The sequence below is a fragment of the Neoarthrinium moseri genome, assembly GCF_022829205.1.
Source record: "Neoarthrinium moseri strain CBS 164.80 chromosome Unknown scaffold3_Wmoseri_CBS_16480, whole genome shotgun sequence".
NCBI lineage: Eukaryota > Fungi > Ascomycota > Sordariomycetes > Amphisphaeriales > Apiosporaceae > Neoarthrinium > Neoarthrinium moseri.
The window spans coordinates 509419-524910 of record NW_026055117.1 but is presented as its reverse complement, the minus strand read 5'-3'; the positions used below and the strand labels follow the sequence as shown (position 1 = coordinate 524910).

At 52.8% G+C, this 15492-nt stretch overlaps 4 protein-coding genes across 4 annotated transcripts; 2 read left to right on the top strand and 2 right to left on the bottom strand.

Annotated features, from left to right (window-relative positions):
• Window positions 1-1493: 1493 nt before the first annotated feature.
• On the top strand, window positions 1494-3551 carry JN550_001539 (uncharacterized protein; the record flags this gene model as incomplete). Its single annotated transcript, XM_049312734.1, has 2 exons — window positions 1494-1893; window positions 1951-3551. The coding sequence occupies 2 exons, from the start codon at window positions 1494-1496 to the stop codon at window positions 3549-3551; spliced, it is 2001 nt and encodes a 666-aa protein (XP_049176390.1).
• Window positions 3552-7206: 3655 nt separating this feature from the next.
• On the bottom strand, window positions 7207-9334 carry JN550_001538 (uncharacterized protein; the record flags this gene model as incomplete). Its single annotated transcript, XM_049312733.1, has 5 exons — window positions 7207-7613; window positions 7663-8154; window positions 8205-8645; window positions 8707-8900; window positions 8952-9334. The coding sequence occupies 5 exons, from the start codon at window positions 9332-9334 to the stop codon at window positions 7207-7209; spliced, it is 1917 nt and encodes a 638-aa protein (XP_049176389.1).
• Window positions 9335-11990: 2656 nt separating this feature from the next.
• JN550_001537 (uncharacterized protein) lies at window positions 11991-13137 on the bottom strand (the record flags this gene model as incomplete). Its single annotated transcript, XM_049312732.1, has 2 exons — window positions 11991-12913; window positions 13017-13137. The coding sequence occupies 2 exons, from the start codon at window positions 13135-13137 to the stop codon at window positions 11991-11993; spliced, it is 1044 nt and encodes a 347-aa protein (XP_049176388.1).
• Window positions 13138-13499: 362 nt separating this feature from the next.
• Window positions 13500-14047, top strand: JN550_001536 (uncharacterized protein; the record flags this gene model as incomplete). The annotated part of the gene is made up of 3 exons (XM_049312731.1): window positions 13500-13517; window positions 13575-13883; window positions 13943-14047. 3 exons carry the CDS (start codon window positions 13500-13502, stop codon window positions 14045-14047), a joined length of 432 nt encoding a protein of 143 aa, XP_049176387.1.
• Window positions 14048-15492: the final 1445 nt, after the last annotated feature.

Genomic DNA, 15492 nt, shown 5'->3' with positions numbered 1-15492 from the left:
TCTATCGAACAAAGCCGCCGCGATGTTCGATTTCAAGATCTAGAGTGCAGACGGCGACTTGTCCAAAGTCTGCTTCACTAGAGTGCGACGTACAGTATTCTGGCTTTGCTTGATCTTTTCTTCCCCGGAACCGTCTCTCTTCGTCCACAACAGCGTCTCCTTCGCCTAGTGTGTTTGCTGCACTGTTAGTTGGAGGTTCCTCCTCTCCGTGTCAGCTACTACCACAGCCTGTGCTCTTTTGGTCTACGGTGGCATTCACTTGTTCTCTTGCGACAAAGACACAGCGCCGCTGTCGACTCATCCGCCCTCCTTTCGAGCACCAACACGAACAGCCGCTGGCTCTCCGTGTTACTCAAAGGACCACCACGTCTTCCCGTTCCCGGCCAAGCCTTCGAGAGTCTACGCCGCCCGTTTCTACCTAGAACCTCTTCTAATTATCAGTCATTCCGCTTCTCCGTCCTTTGTTCACTTGCCACAGCTTGAAACTCGACTCCGCAGGCTTCCACGGCGTGTGACAGTCATTTCCTGTGGACACCTGGTAGGCACCTGGTCTGGTCTTCTTCCCCCCGGTCCCCGGTCTCTCCGTCTCTCTTCTCTGGCTCTCCGTTCTCGCCTCCCTCCAGCCAAGACCGCCTGGCAACCTGGACCTGGCCCCCCTGGCCCCATTAAACCTCAGCCCAAGCCCAGCGGGATTTGTCGGTTAGGTAGCCTTCGCCACCCAGCGAAGAGTCATAGTCATCCACAGGACAGCTAGAGGCCACCCTGCCACACCATACTCACACGACTTCGATTTCGGACCTTGCCTGGCGTTGCCCCCCTACGTACAGGCCACCACGCGACGACTCACACCCAGGCCCATCTCCGCTCAGTCATTCGCCTCATCGCCGGCTCTGTTATAAGAGTCCTCCTCCGGTCCCTCCCCCGACCACCTAGCCGGCTTATATGCTTGCACAGGCAGCATAGTGGTTGCAGTCTTCCCGTACCTTGCATGACCTCACCCTAGACGCTGCTGCCCTTCACCCCAGTGCGCCGACTCTCCGACTCCGCCAACCACTACCACTACCACGAGATATCGCGACTCCGCAACCACTTGCACGGCCACTTGCACCTCACCCGTGACGCACATGGTTTGGTAGAGTATAGCTCGATGCCCATCTAGCTGCCTCTCCACTCCAGTCACTCCTCCCATGTTTCTCTAATTGGAACATACCACCACATCATGATTCTTGCGAACTCTCCACTCACCACTCCAGTCGCCCGTCTTGCTTCGTCCTCCGGTCTGATCGTTCGTGAAAAGTCGGTTTTCGCATAAAACCTGCTTGCCTCTTCGACTCTTGTTTCAGTTTTGCAAAAGCCCTGCGCGCCTTTGCGAAGCTCTCCTCGACGATTAGAATTCACGACCTGCTCAACGTTCACGATCTACCGGTAGACTCTGCTTGACGGCGACTGGAGGTAATTCTTATTGGGATATACCCTCCGAAACCTACTCCAAGATGATGTGCAGCGATAATGACTCGCTGGCCTTCATCAAGTCACAATACAATGGTCCCTACAACTCCTCATTAGCCTCCTCGGCATCATCCTCATCCGCCTCGGTTTGGTCTGATGCCTCTTCGCAACATTCCGACGATACCTCTATTTCCGCCTTCACTACCGACTCGTCGGATCCATGCGGCGCCACTTCCTTCCGCTCACAGCGATCCGAGGTTTGCGATCAGTCGACCTCGGCCACCTCGTGGGCAAAGCAAGCGCCTCAGCTCTCGGTCGAGGTTCCACGGGAACTTCGACAAAACCCAAGACGCACGTCGTCTAGTGTGACTGCCAGGACTGGTTGCCCACCTGCCTTGACGCGCCAAAGTGACCGCAAGGTCAACTTTGTCGACAACCTCGTCGGTAAGCTTTGACAGATGTATCCTTTGCCATGGGGCACGCGCTCAACCTCACCTTTAGATTCGTCAACACAGATCGTGGAAGCGATTTGGCCTCTCTCGTCGGTGGTTTACCGTGTCGAACTTGGCAACAAGGCTGTGCTTCCGCTGCGCACTTTCATCCAGGAAACGCTGCGTCGCTCCCGCACGAGCTACTCCACCCTGCAAGTTGCACTCTATTATCTTATACTAATTAAGCCTCATGTTCCCAAGCATGACTTTACTATGGAACAGCCTGACGAAATCCATGCCAGCAGAGTGCTGCAGTGTGGGCGTCGTATGTTCCTGGCTGCTTTGATCTTGGCATCCAAGTACCTGCAGGATCGCAACTACTCTGCACGGGCTTGGAGCAAGATTTCCGGACTCGCTACGCAAGAAATCAACCAGAACGAAATGGCTTTTCTGCTGGCAGTCAACTGGAAGTTACATATCACAGACGAAGTCTTTCGTCGTTGGGCAGACATCGTTCTGAAGTATACGCCTTCTCAGCCTCCGTCTCCGGGAGCCGCTTGCACCGCGGCCAATGAGCGTGAGATCCAAGATTGGAAGAATCTTATCCTAAAGTTGAATCCGGAATTGGACAACGTGGAAGATTTGATTCCTACGAGCCCTTCGTCGAAGGCACTCCTGAAAGATTTCACTCCAATCTCGCCTCGCTCGCTATTGGCCACGTCAAAGGAGCGCCCTTGCGCCTTTGGATATGAATCTAATGAGGCAACCCCAACTCCCAAGAGCTACAACACGCCCACCATCATGGAGCCTTCCCCGGCCACTGTATATACTCCCGGCCGACTGGCCCCAGCTCTTGGGCTTCTACCGACACCTCGCCTTACTCCGCAGACACCGGGCTTCAGCACTCCTGCCGCGAATGCTGCGTCTTGTCTGCTCAGTGGCAAGGGCTCGATGGGTTTTGCTATGGCCCAGGCCTCGCATGTCAATGCCGCTCAGAACTTGGATCGGTGGCCCGGTTCCTTGTCTTCCTCACCGCTGAGCTACTACCAGCCAGCGCGTCGCTCGTCACTCGCCAATTCTGTTTCTACTGCGTCTTCCCCAGAGTCGATGATTTCGGACACCTCCCGCACATCACGCTCATCCTCAATCTCATCTGCTTCGTCGCTGGTCAGCGCGCCGTCAACCAAATTGGATGTACAGGCGCGATGCCGCTACGCGAAGCTTTGCAGTGAGAGGTATAGCTTGAGACCAGCCATCGCCTCTGTTCCAGAAGACTACGAAGAGAATTGCCTCACATCCTCGCCCGAGTCCTACACCGGCCCGGTGGGTAAGGACTTGATGGAGATGTCATTGGACACTCCTCTGGACTGCAGAGGACGTGAGAACGACGACGCTGCCGATGCTGCGCGTGCTCTACAGGAACTGCACAACTACCACGAAACTCAAACGAGCCGGACTAGCTCCAAGAGGAGCCGTCCAGTCTCGATGAACAATTCTCTGCAGGAGAACGTTCGAGACTTGCTCAGCAGCCACTACGCCGCCAGCGGTGAGTGGTCTAGCAAGCGTGTCTGCTACTCAAACGACGCCTCCACTGCGTATACTATTCCGTCCTTGCACCCAGCCATGGGAGGCTCTGGCGGACCTGGCATGTGGGAGGGCGTTCTCAACTAAGTGTTGGGCATGCCATCCTTGCTTGACCAACAACTACATTAAATCCCCATGTGTCGATAATTAAATATTTTCTTTTGTCACGAGCGGAAGATGGTGTGGGGTATGATACCACCTTGGAAAGTCTAGTTAATAGAGTGCCAGGGATCGGGCGAAAAGCGTGTTCTCTCGCATTTCCAGGATCTGCATTGGGTTGGCGGTTAGGGGATGACAAAGACAAGTGTACGATGAGTCAGCAAAGCCATAGTGATATTCGGAATCCGGTGTTTTGGGCCAACGTCAAGTTGTGAGACGGGGCGATATATTTGGACACCTGGTCGCAACAAAGGTGACGTACTCCGGACTCGAGGCGATCATCGGCCATGCGCGGTCTTCTGGGGGCAACATTATGCATCAACACGGAGTTTCTGCTTTCCAGCGAACAACGCTGTGCATGAGTTCAATCGTCGAGTCCATCGTGGGAACACGCTGACGGCGACTTGTCAAAGGCACAAAAGCACATGGTTTTTTACCTATCTGACCTGAAAAGGTGTTGCGCTACTTAGATCGAGGAAAGCTGAGCATGTCATGCTTGAGACCAGAAACACAACCTCGCAGATAGTACTTAATCTGAAAAAAACGGGCTTTGAGCTGGGAAGCCAGTATTCCATCACCACAACTGATCTTTGATAAGTCAGCCCTGAGTCGATGTGGCTAATGTTTTGCTTTTGTTGGCAGTGTTCGAGAAGTCGCATGGAATGCCGTCGCATCTCGAAACAACCCCGATCTGAAACGTGCTTTTCCCCCGAAGACGGTCACGTCGCCACAGGCGCCCAGTCCTCGGGTCGAATTTTCGCTTCGTTTGGCGGACAGCGGCCGGCTCGGTTGCCCCAGCACCCTAATTTGGCGACGGCCGGATGACTCACGACGGGTGGATTTGGAGGAGCTGTGACATCCAGACACCAGGACGCTCACTCACCCCCTTCGTCCCCTGTTCCCCACTCTATAGTGAGCAGGGGCTAATTATAGCCGCTTTAGGCATGTAGGTACGCTCAGGGTCGACCTGTTCACCGGATGAGCCAAGTCTGCAGTGAACTTTCACGATGATACATGCCCGCGACCCCGTCCGTTCGGATTTGGTGCCCCTAGCATCAAACTCCTCCAGGACCACACCAGTGATGTCGTCAAGGACCTTGTGAGTGTGTTGGTGAGAGGAGTGAGTCGAGTGGGTCTAGGCAGGACTGGCTGACGACAAGTGTCACGATGTTTGTTCCCTCGGCCGGCCGGATGCTTACAACCCAGCCCACACACGCTCAGAAGGAGGAAAAGGGCCGGAGCAAATCATCCTGGCGGTGGCGAGGGCTTTCTCCTGGAGAATCCCTTTCCCTCCCGCTCCTGCCTGATCGCTGTCTGTTACAGCAGGCGAAGGCCTGGAGTCAAGCTTCGTTTGACTGCTCGCTGGATGGGTATATGATGCATGTAAGTGCAAGGTGCACTTTCATTATATTATCTACGTTGCGACTTATGTATGCATATTTCCGCGACTGGCAGTTCATGGGAGATCGGGTCGGCTATTCAGACATACATAGTACTGCGGCCTGTAAGCTGCTGAGAAAATGTGTGCGAGAAGCAAACGATATGTTCCGAGCTGGCCCTCTCCAAGTGTCATGATAGACCTCTGTTATTGTCGGAAAGGTACCAATGTAAGATGCCATATATGTGTTTACTCTGTCTGCGTCTCTGTCTTTCATGTCCTTCCATTGTTCTTGATAATCCCCGATACAATACCGATCCGTGGCATTGGGCACCACTTGTGCCCGCTCGCATGATAGGTAGATATAACACCATACAAGGGAACTCCAAAACCCTCACCGGTACCTTTGGGGATTTCGTGAGCAATGAGTGGTCCTTCTCCTCGGACGCCAGCGGCGTCTTCTTACGAAAGTGCTCAGTATTTCACCGTTCTCTGACACCACTCGTAATTCTCTGGCTGTGCCTCAGGAACTCGGAACAGCCGCACAGGTGTCGATTGACTCATCATGATTCACTCACCCGTCCTACCCGCCCCGGGCTGCAGTCATCCGGACACCCCCCGAAAAGAACCACATCAATAGGCCAGGTACGCGCCCTGCCGCACACGCGGTTGCAAGCTGGCCGTGTTACTCATGACGGCGAAGTCTGAGGTGCAGAGGGGATCATGCACGCTGCCGTTCTGGCCGCTCCGGCGAGATGGATTCGGTATGGCGCCGCCTAGCCGCGCCTGACGACAGACGTTGGTGTGAGGTTCAAGCAGAGCAATGCTGAAGTCCATCTTCCCAACCATACATGGCTGGAGGTTGCTGGTGGAGACGATATCATCGGATACGTCGGACCAAAGAAGAGGAATGGGACCTTTTGGCCAAATCCAACGGTGGTCACTGCTGCAGGCCAAGAAATCTGCTCTAGGTTAGGTTATCAGGGTTTCTGCATATGGTGGTCTCCTGCTGAACTTTGTCTCAAGTGAGCGTGCGTGAGCCATATGGCCAACTGAATCAAGAATGTACAGAGCATATCGAGGTGTTCAGACCGTCCAGCATCTTGCTTCGGGCTGAGCAGTCTCGACGGATAGCATGTTACTAGAGCTGTGCCAAGCTCTGGATTCACGCCCTGCAGGTAAGTATGCGCGACATCCTTGGCTGTCTTGGCTGTTTGTCATACCGGCTGGGTTTCCATTCGGCCCCCAACCCCATGATGGCCCGTCTAGATTATTACTCCATGCTTCCAAGGCGAACGGGCACAATACCCCGCCGAGGGAGTGGTTTGTCCACTATAAACTCATCAACTTGTATGGTTAACCTTCTACACTTATGCCCGAATTCCGTCCCTTCAGACCCTACATCGAAAGTGGCACGAGCATGAGGAACACATTGTGTTGCAGTGCTTATCAGATCGGCTCTCTTGTCTTACAAGGATCAGAGGTAGTCGGGTATATGTTCCTTCAGCCACAGATGATATTTCAAATAACCACTGACGGTAACTGACCATCGAAGACTGGTTCTCGCATCCAGCCAGGATAACCATAAGTGGCTTCCCACGATGGTGAAACACTTATCATTATACTTTCTTCCGTCATGAAAGATTTTGGTTCCGTAGCGGAGAAAATAGTCCAGAAGCAAGACTAGCTAGATAGCCACCATACGGTAAAAACAGAACGCCAATTATCCGTACCCTGACACTCACGATCTCTTCATCGGCGCTGCATTACACACGAACCTATCATAAGCACTGGCAGTGGGATTGGCGTCGAAAATTTGACCATGCTGCTGGCTCATGCCTTGAGTCTCTTACTTCGGGTCCATTAGCGAGCGACGATATCGCCCTTACCCGTTGAAAAAATACGTTTATGAGAGACATGTGCTTTCTTCGGTTCATCTATGGGGCAGAATTACAAAAGTGGCATCCGAACGAACCTCCAAGATGCTAATCACCAGAGCGTACGTGATCAATACCTGAAAACAACGTGTTGCATCGAAAATCCGCAAGATGGAGTAGCCACGCGTCACAAAATGCTCTCATCCATAGCCAGTCATAAACCACTTGATGCTGACGTGCAGAAATGAGCACATAGTTATCATCAACCTGCAGCCTGACATCGATGAGGTATCGCACCAGAGAAAGCGTGGACAGATTAGCTGTCCGACTACCAGGCTGAGTTTTCGCCACCGCCGAAGCCGCCGCCGCCGCCCCAGGTGTCGTTACCAGAGGCACCAGCAGAAGGATTGGCACCAGCTCCACCCCATTCACCAGAATCGTCAGCGACAGCGGGCTTGGAGTCACCACCAGTGTTCCAGCCACCACCATCAGTGGCCAAGTCTCCTCCCCAGCCACCGGCGCCGCCAGCATCGCCAGCCTCGCTCTCCTCGTCGGAGCCAGGCTCAAACTTCAAGTGCTCACGGTCTTCACCCTCAGGAACAAACTTCTGCAAGAAGTCCGGGATATCTTGGTTTGTTTCAAGCAGCGTCTTGGTGAGAACCTCCGCGATAGCCTCGTCATGTTCGTTGTAGAACGAAAAGGCTTTACCGCGGTGACCAATGCGAGCAGTTCGACCTAGCATGGTTAGTATCACAGCGGCACGTGTAGTGAAACAAATACTTACCAATGCGATGAGTGTATTCGGTGATGCCACCGTGGTCCATTCTGGGAAGGTCATAGTTGATGACATGCTTCACATTCTTGACATCAATTCCACGAGCAGAAACGCCCGTGGTGATCAAAATAGGGGTGGTGCCACTGCGGAAAGCGCGCATCGAATCCTCGCGCTCTCGCTGAGTTCGGTCAGAATGCATGGAGGTGCAGGGCAGGTCCTTGTTGAACAAGAAGTCATCCAACTCGTCAGCGACTCGCTTGTTGTTGACGAAGATGATGCTGCGGCCCGGTTCAAGGTCGTACAGGAGGTCTAGAAGAGCAGTCTTCTTCATGAAAGGGTCAACCCAAATGACTTTCTGCTCGATGTTGACATGGGTGCTGCCAATGCGGCCAACACGAATGCGGACATGGGTGTTCGCGAGGTGGTCTTTCGCAAGCTTGCGGACTTGTGTAGGGAATGTGGCTGAGAAGAGCATATACTTGATATTGCCCTCTTCCTGCTCTGTGTCATATGTTAGATAATACTCCTAGCCGGAAAGAAACAGGACCTACCACCACCGGATAGGATCTTGTTGAACTCCTCTTCCCAGTCGGAGTGAAGCATCTCATCAGCCTCGTCGATGACCATGTACCTGACACGTCTCAGGCTGAGGACGTGGGGTCGTTCCATCATGTCGATAAGGCGACCAGGCGTAGCAACTAGGACGTCGCAACCTTTCTGGAGCTGGCCGATCTGCTCTCTGATGGGACTACCACCGTAGATAACAGTAGGTCGCAACATGGTTCTGTAGCAGAACTTGCGCGCCTCGTTGAAGATCTGAACTGCTAGCTCTCGAGCAGGACAGACAATGACCACCAAGGGCTCAGCAGTCACCGGGGGTGCTGCGCCGCTCTCAACGGCAACGGGGTTCGGTCGAGGGGCGGCCAATTTCTTCGCTTTGCCCATCAGCTGGTTCAAGATGGGAATGAGGTAGGCAGCCGTCTTGCCCGAGCCTGGAACGGTCTAATTAGTTCTGGTCGACAACACTGCAGAAAACTTGTGAGTAAATCTTACCGGTCTGAGCGATGGCGATAATGTCATGGCCCATCTTGACGGCAGGAATGCAGTATCGCTGGATGGGGGTCGGAGTTTGGTATCCGCAGAGTTGGACATTGCGCAGCATGATTGGGTGGAGACCGGCTGTATCAAATGAGTTGATTGGGTTGATGCGTGTGAGTCCCTCCTGCAAGACATCAATGATTGAGATCCTAAGTGTTAACGATCAGGTGTGGCAAACAATGAGAGGAAATATAACATACTTCGTGAAGTCGATACCGGTGGGATCACGCTCATCCTCGTTGCCGAAGAGGATGGTCTCTAGCTGAGTGTGGACAGGACCAACATCGCCCTCTTCGCCGTCATAGTGATACACCTGGGCATTGCTCTCCCAGTCAACGGTAGTGACGGTAACATCAGGAGCACCAGCGCCGTCATCGTTGTAATTGGCATAATTGTAGGCGGTCTTCTTGACCCAATCACTCTTAGGAGCTTCTCTGTGCTCCCAAGGCAGCGGGGGAGGAGCGGGCTTCTCCTCAGAAGCGCCCAAACCGTCACCGTTGTCACCACTGCGAGTGTCTGCGCCATTGCCCCAGCCTGCAGCAGCAGGCTGCTCGGGGGCAGTATCATTACCCCAGCCAGACATTGTGTTGGCTTTCGATCGAGTCAACAGTTCGTGGACAGACTAGATGGATCTGTAGAGAAGAGATAATCAATCAGCCGAACACACATAAGTATGAGAGAGGAATTGAAACACCTCGATGGGATTTCGATGGGCTACCAGACACTGATAGACGAGGAAGGTGCAGAATAATGGCCGACAATGACCAAAGTGGAAAGCCGTGTAGTAGCAGTTTATTGGGGAGGAGCCTCGTGCAGAACCGTCTTTTGGGCGCATAGAAATCTAGATATGGAGGAAAGGAGGGGACTTAAGACCGAGACGATGGAGACCGAACGTATGAACTTACTGTTTCTGCCGGAGAGTGTGTCGGCGTTGCAGCGGAATGCGGACAAGGAAGTCCTGATATGAAGTTAGTGGGTTACCAAGGGAGAGACCTGCTTCAGAAACGAAAGCCGCTTGATGAGTGTATGGGTGGTTGGGTTGTACACCACAGTGAAAGGTCGTATTTGAAAAGGGAAGGCAATATTGATCCCCGAGACACGCTCGCGTAAGACTCTTGGGCTCGAGGCCGCAAGATTTCGCCGGCGGCAAGGGACAACGGGGTCGCTCAGAGGGACAAAAAATATTGCTATCCGATGGGAGAAGGGAGTGGATTCAGGGCACAGTGTTGCGGAAGGATCAGAGAAGGATGCTTGTTGTTGATATGAAAGGACTGGGCCCGACCAGAAGGCTGGGTATGCAAATCAAAGGCAGTTAGGGAGACGATGGACAAATATTTCAAGGCAACAAACGGACCTGAGGGAAAAGCTGCCTGATGGTGAAGATGACAGACCTCCAGATGCCTCAGCATGAGCCGCCGTTTGATGTGGCGATGCAAGCGAGACGTGCGTGTAGATGAACGATGGACAAGGAAGAAGAAGATGATGGTAATGACGCGAGAATCAATCAAACGATATTAGCATCGATGCTTACGTACCTTTGCGCGTTGAGAACAGGATATCGAGACCGTGGCCGAGCTCGATGCCCTCGAAGATGTCAGATTGCTCCCGGGATCGAGAAATCTGATGGGTGTTGTGGAAGGGAAGAGGAGATGGTGAAGAACGCCAGAGAAGAAGTGGCCTTTTGAGGTAGATGGAGGATTGTGGGAAAACTCCAAATCAGCCGTAGGCAACCAAGTGAAAGTTGATCTTGTAGAATGGTGCGGAATTTTCTCGAGGCCTTAGACCCGCGTGGATTGTTTTGGATTGTTTTGATAGTGACACTCGGCGACAACTATATCGGGGAAGGCACCATCGTGGGGGGCGACCTGGTCAGATTCTGTCGGGGAAGTCACACCTCACCAAATCTTTTTTTTTTTTTTTTAAAAAGATTCATGCAGATGATTCCCAAACGGGTTTCAACGAGCCCTTCAGACCACTGTACGCAGACTAAGGACTGTTTCCAGGGCCTTGGTGGCTCTATGCCAAAGCGACCAACGGCTACAAAGAGAATCTCGCAGCGGTAATCCCCCTGCTTGTTCTAGTCGTTTGCGTCGTGGGAAGTTTTCACAACGCTAAGATCAAGGCAAACCATGGGCTGATGAAAGAGACCAAACACCTCGTAAATGATAATCCTGCGATCCCAACATGTTACGAAGGTCCAGGCTTGCCATTCGTCGATGAAGACAAATGTACTGTCCTGTGATTTGCACCGAATCTTCCTATGGTACTAGATCACTGCTACTGTACTCGGCGTCTGGCTGAAACCAACCGCTACACTTTTCGAATACGGGAGGACACCATAATCTCGGGCGCGGCTCCGACACGTAGCCAGCCTTGAGACTCTCAATAATCTATCAGCATTCAGAGAGAGGAAATTCCGCCGAGGGAATATATCAGTAAATCAAGACTGTTTGCTCTATCAGGACTGCACAATACCTCCACGGTATCAATGAGGCTCTTTAGTGAGAAAGGCTATGGACTGTGTGGCGGACCGGCAGAGTGGGCATGCTGGAACTCTCACCAAGTCACGTTTCCCATCTCAAGACTTAGGTTTAAGGGTCGGATTTCAGAGTCTGCCATCCTAAAACCATCCGGATGGAATAGACTCGAAGTCATCATCGTACGTACTGAGAGTGTGGGATCCAGATCAGAGCACTAGTTAATCACCTCGCGAGCCAAACAGTGAAATCCATCCCTCGCCGTATGCCAATCACTTGATACAAGCTCTTCAGAGTTGTAGAACACCAAGAAAGCCGAAGATAGATACGAAGACCTGTCGCTCGTGAATGAGCTTGCTCGAGGCGTTGGTTGCAAGGGGAAAGAAGGGGCCCAAAGAGTTTGTTGATCTCGCTGATGAAGATCCTTGAATCTGCAACTCACGAGGAGAGGGTGAACCCAGCAAGCGCGTAGCTTTGACCCATTAAGCCAAGTTAGCCGTTGGGCAATTGGGACTGGGTGCCGTGGAATTCTGCCGACTCACTGTTGCTCTAGAGGTCATACACCGGGGCAACCATTGGATTGCACTCCGCTACTAGACTCGCATGTCATTCCCTTGAGGGCCGGATGCCCTCAGCCAGTTCACTCCCATTTGACTTTGAAAAATCCCCCAGCGTAAAATACTCCGATATTGGTGGGCAGTGGCAAGCATTTGTCTTGCATAAATAGGTTTGTTCCATAGATTTGACCATCATATTGAAACCTTACATGATATACCCGCCCCAGAGCCCTTCCTCCGAGTCATATCGTTTCGTGTCCTCATAATCGCCCATGCCGTCCCTCAGCACCTTGTCTAGCTGGGCAGCCGAACGCCCCGCCATGCCACCCTCTTTCTTCGCATCGTCCACGCCTCTCCGGATCGCCTCGGCGAACCTCCTACTGAAAACGGCCTGTCTGTCTTCCCGATCCCGGTACATTCTCCCGTCCTCGTCTCGCGGTGGGGCAAACAAGCCTAAGTAGCCGTAAGGGTCAGGGGTCGTCGGCAACTGAGTGAAGTTGCCAACCCATTGGGCAGCGCTCCAAGGGGTAGGGTCTGGTTTCCTGAAACCGTGCTCCAAAAAACTGGCAAGCACAGCCATTTGCCGTGGATATGAGGCGCCGTACTTCTTTGCGCCAAATGTTGTGCGAGGAGCGGACGTCCAACCGCCCTTTCCAGGGGTTGGTGCAACGGTCTTAACAGTCCAGCCCAAGATGGAGGTGAAGTCCTTCAGTGGCTTGACCCAGCACCCGGCGCTTTCCACGACCTCGTCTCCGGCAACGTCCAGGATCCACTCCATGTAGTTGAGCCCGTCGTCCTTGATCTCCTGTGAGATATGCGTCATAGAACCTCTGATGTATCGCATAATCTGTTCCACGTGTGGTGGGACTTCAGGAGCGGGAATTGCCTTGAGCAGCTTCAGCAACTGTGATCGGACTGGTCCTGACGAATCGGTCATGAGAACCAGGACCTTGCTGAGCAAGGTCGGTGTCCCGACGGGATTATATGATGTGGATAGTTGGCCGGCAAGGTAAGCCAGCGCATCTCGTCGCTGGGTGTCCGATCTGGACAACACCAGTGACAGATGGTGTTTGAAGCGGTCGTCCAAATCCGGTGCATCTTCATTCAGTTGCTTTTGCAAGACGATGGCTAATGGCTGGTCAGTACACACCCTTCATGAGAGGAAGACGCAAATTCAAGACCCGAGTCATTCAAAAGGGCTTCTTCAGGACTCAAGGAAAGCTGCGCTCACCTTTGGACTTGAAGCTGGTATCGGTAAAGTTGTCGGGCTTCGCCTTGGCCTTCCCGACCTTCAACTTGGGCTTCTGGAAGTCCTTCTTCTTCTCCTTCTTTTTCTTGGTGCTGGAACCCATCTTGGCTCGATCATTGGGGCAGGTAAAACTGCTGTGACCGGCACGAGCTGCTCAAGAGAGTCCAGTTGCTGCAGAAAATGTCGACCAGCCTGCGACCTGGACGTCGCAAAGTTGCTCTGCCGCCCTCAGAAAAATCCTTATCGCCGCAAGCTCCGGGTGCTTATCTTAGCGCCCGGCCGCCATAGTCGAACTAGGGCCAGTTGACGCTGGTCCCCCGGAATGGGGCTCAAGCTCCCCTGGAAGTCAACATTGTGCCCCGCGAAACGGAGACATCAGGCCTCCGGCTGTTGTCAACATTCCAGCACCACCACCACCACCCATCGTCACTGCACCCAAAGCATAAGAGTTTTGGACCCTTCAAGATGGCCGACAAGACCATAGTAAGCGCGAGTATCTGATCATTAACGAAAGGGTCGCTAATCTAAGTCAACAAACAGCCATCGAACGGCACCGACCCCATGGACGAGGCCCTGCACCGCCTCTCCAGGAAGCCCGGCGTCAAGGCCTGGATCATGCTCGACCGCTCGACCGGCGCCGTACTCAAATCCAACGGCCAGATATCTTCCATTCGACCTGCGAAATCCGCAAACAGCGACACGGCGCTTCCCACTCCCACGGGGGGCTCCTTCTCTACCGACGTCACCGCCAACACCGACAACGAGTCGCAGGCGGCGCAGGAGCTCGGCAGTATGGTCTGGGGGTTCATGAGCACGGCTGGGAGTCTGGTACAAGAGATAGACACAGAGGTGAGTGATGGCGCAGGATCCTGCTTACTTTCAAAAGTATCTAACGAAAGGGCACCTAGGATGAGCTCAAGCTATTGCGCTTGCGGACGAAGAAGCAGGAACTGGTCATTGTACCTGAGCCAAAGTACATTCTGGTTGTTGTTCACGATACGCCCCCAGCATGAATACATGTTTTCAATGACAGATAGTTGCCATGCGTGGTTGAGGACATACTGGCTTCGGCCACCATCCTAGAATCCCTACAGGAGAAGAGCGCTATGGGGTTCTGAGGGGGCTTGGACGCCACGGAGGACGCTGCGTCCTTCTGTACGACGGGTCCATGCAGGTGGCATTCTATTGGAGTTCGGTGTTTGGACTGGTAAATGATACCCTGAATTTACATGTAATGTAGGCAAATGGTAATACGTACCCATGTAGTCTTCTGGAGTGCATTCAACATCGGGATTGCTAGCCAGAAACACGTCTTCTCTCTAGGCTGAGTGACACCATACTCCACATCTTATGCTGGCGTTCGTTTAAGGAAGGTTGTTTACTTCGTTAAACTTCAAACATGCGAATAGAATGGAAGCGAGATTGGATTCCCGACAGTTTAATACCTATCCAGACTGTCCACATTGAGTAAGAAACTCGGCATGCGCAGTGTGGTAAAACTTTCTCGCGATTTAACCCGTTCAACCGTTTGATGCAAGGCATGTTAAGAACCCTCCGTTCGAGCAGATGCTGGCCCAGACGGTGCGGAAACACCATAATGATTGTCAATCCGCCGCTGTCAATTGGATTAAGTTGTTGAAGAACTGAGATAGGAGTATTCCGAGCGACTTCTCGTGAACACCCTGGTCAGCATAGATGAGGGACGGCACGGTAGGCACAAGTTCTGTTTTATGCAAAGTTGACGTTTTGTACACCCGAGATTTCGAGGGCTGAGTAGGGATTCAGCCGGTCCACGGATAGATGAAGCAGAGATAACCGAGAGAACGGAAACCTCAGTTCTGGGTCCAGGGTCACATTGGGGTTATATGAAAGAACTACACGTAGTATTTTGTGATGTCCTAGTCCACATTGGAATGGGTATATCTGTAGACTTTCTATTTGCTATAAATTTGGGCGAAGATCGCGTAAGTACGTAGCCATGTGCTCTCGGAACAAGTGCAGGATTATGAGATGCTTCAAAGCGGTCTCACATGCTGCTTGTGCTTGCATGTGAATGCGCATGAGTCTCTTGCGTAGGATACAGAATTGAAAAGTACTTGGTAGAGACTACCAACGACCATACACGGAATTCAGTACATACCGTAGTGTTGGACTTGGATGAGCGCCAAGGAAACCTGAGGTCATGGATTTCGCGGCTAATGCAGGCATCGCAGTCGCGATGCCAGGAAAAACCGGTTCTTTGGGCCAAGTGTTCATGCTTTCGGGTGTGGGACGCGCTGCTGGGAAATGCACCACATCGAGCGACACGCGTTGGAACGGCCGCTAATGGTAGTCGGCCTCAAGCGATGGGTGTGGCCGGCCTGGTCTGCTATCGCGAAATGTCGACTCAATTTACGGTCCTTCGATTCTGCTCTCCTCTTCCTTGAAGAACTTACCCACTTCAGGTGTGCGACTGCAG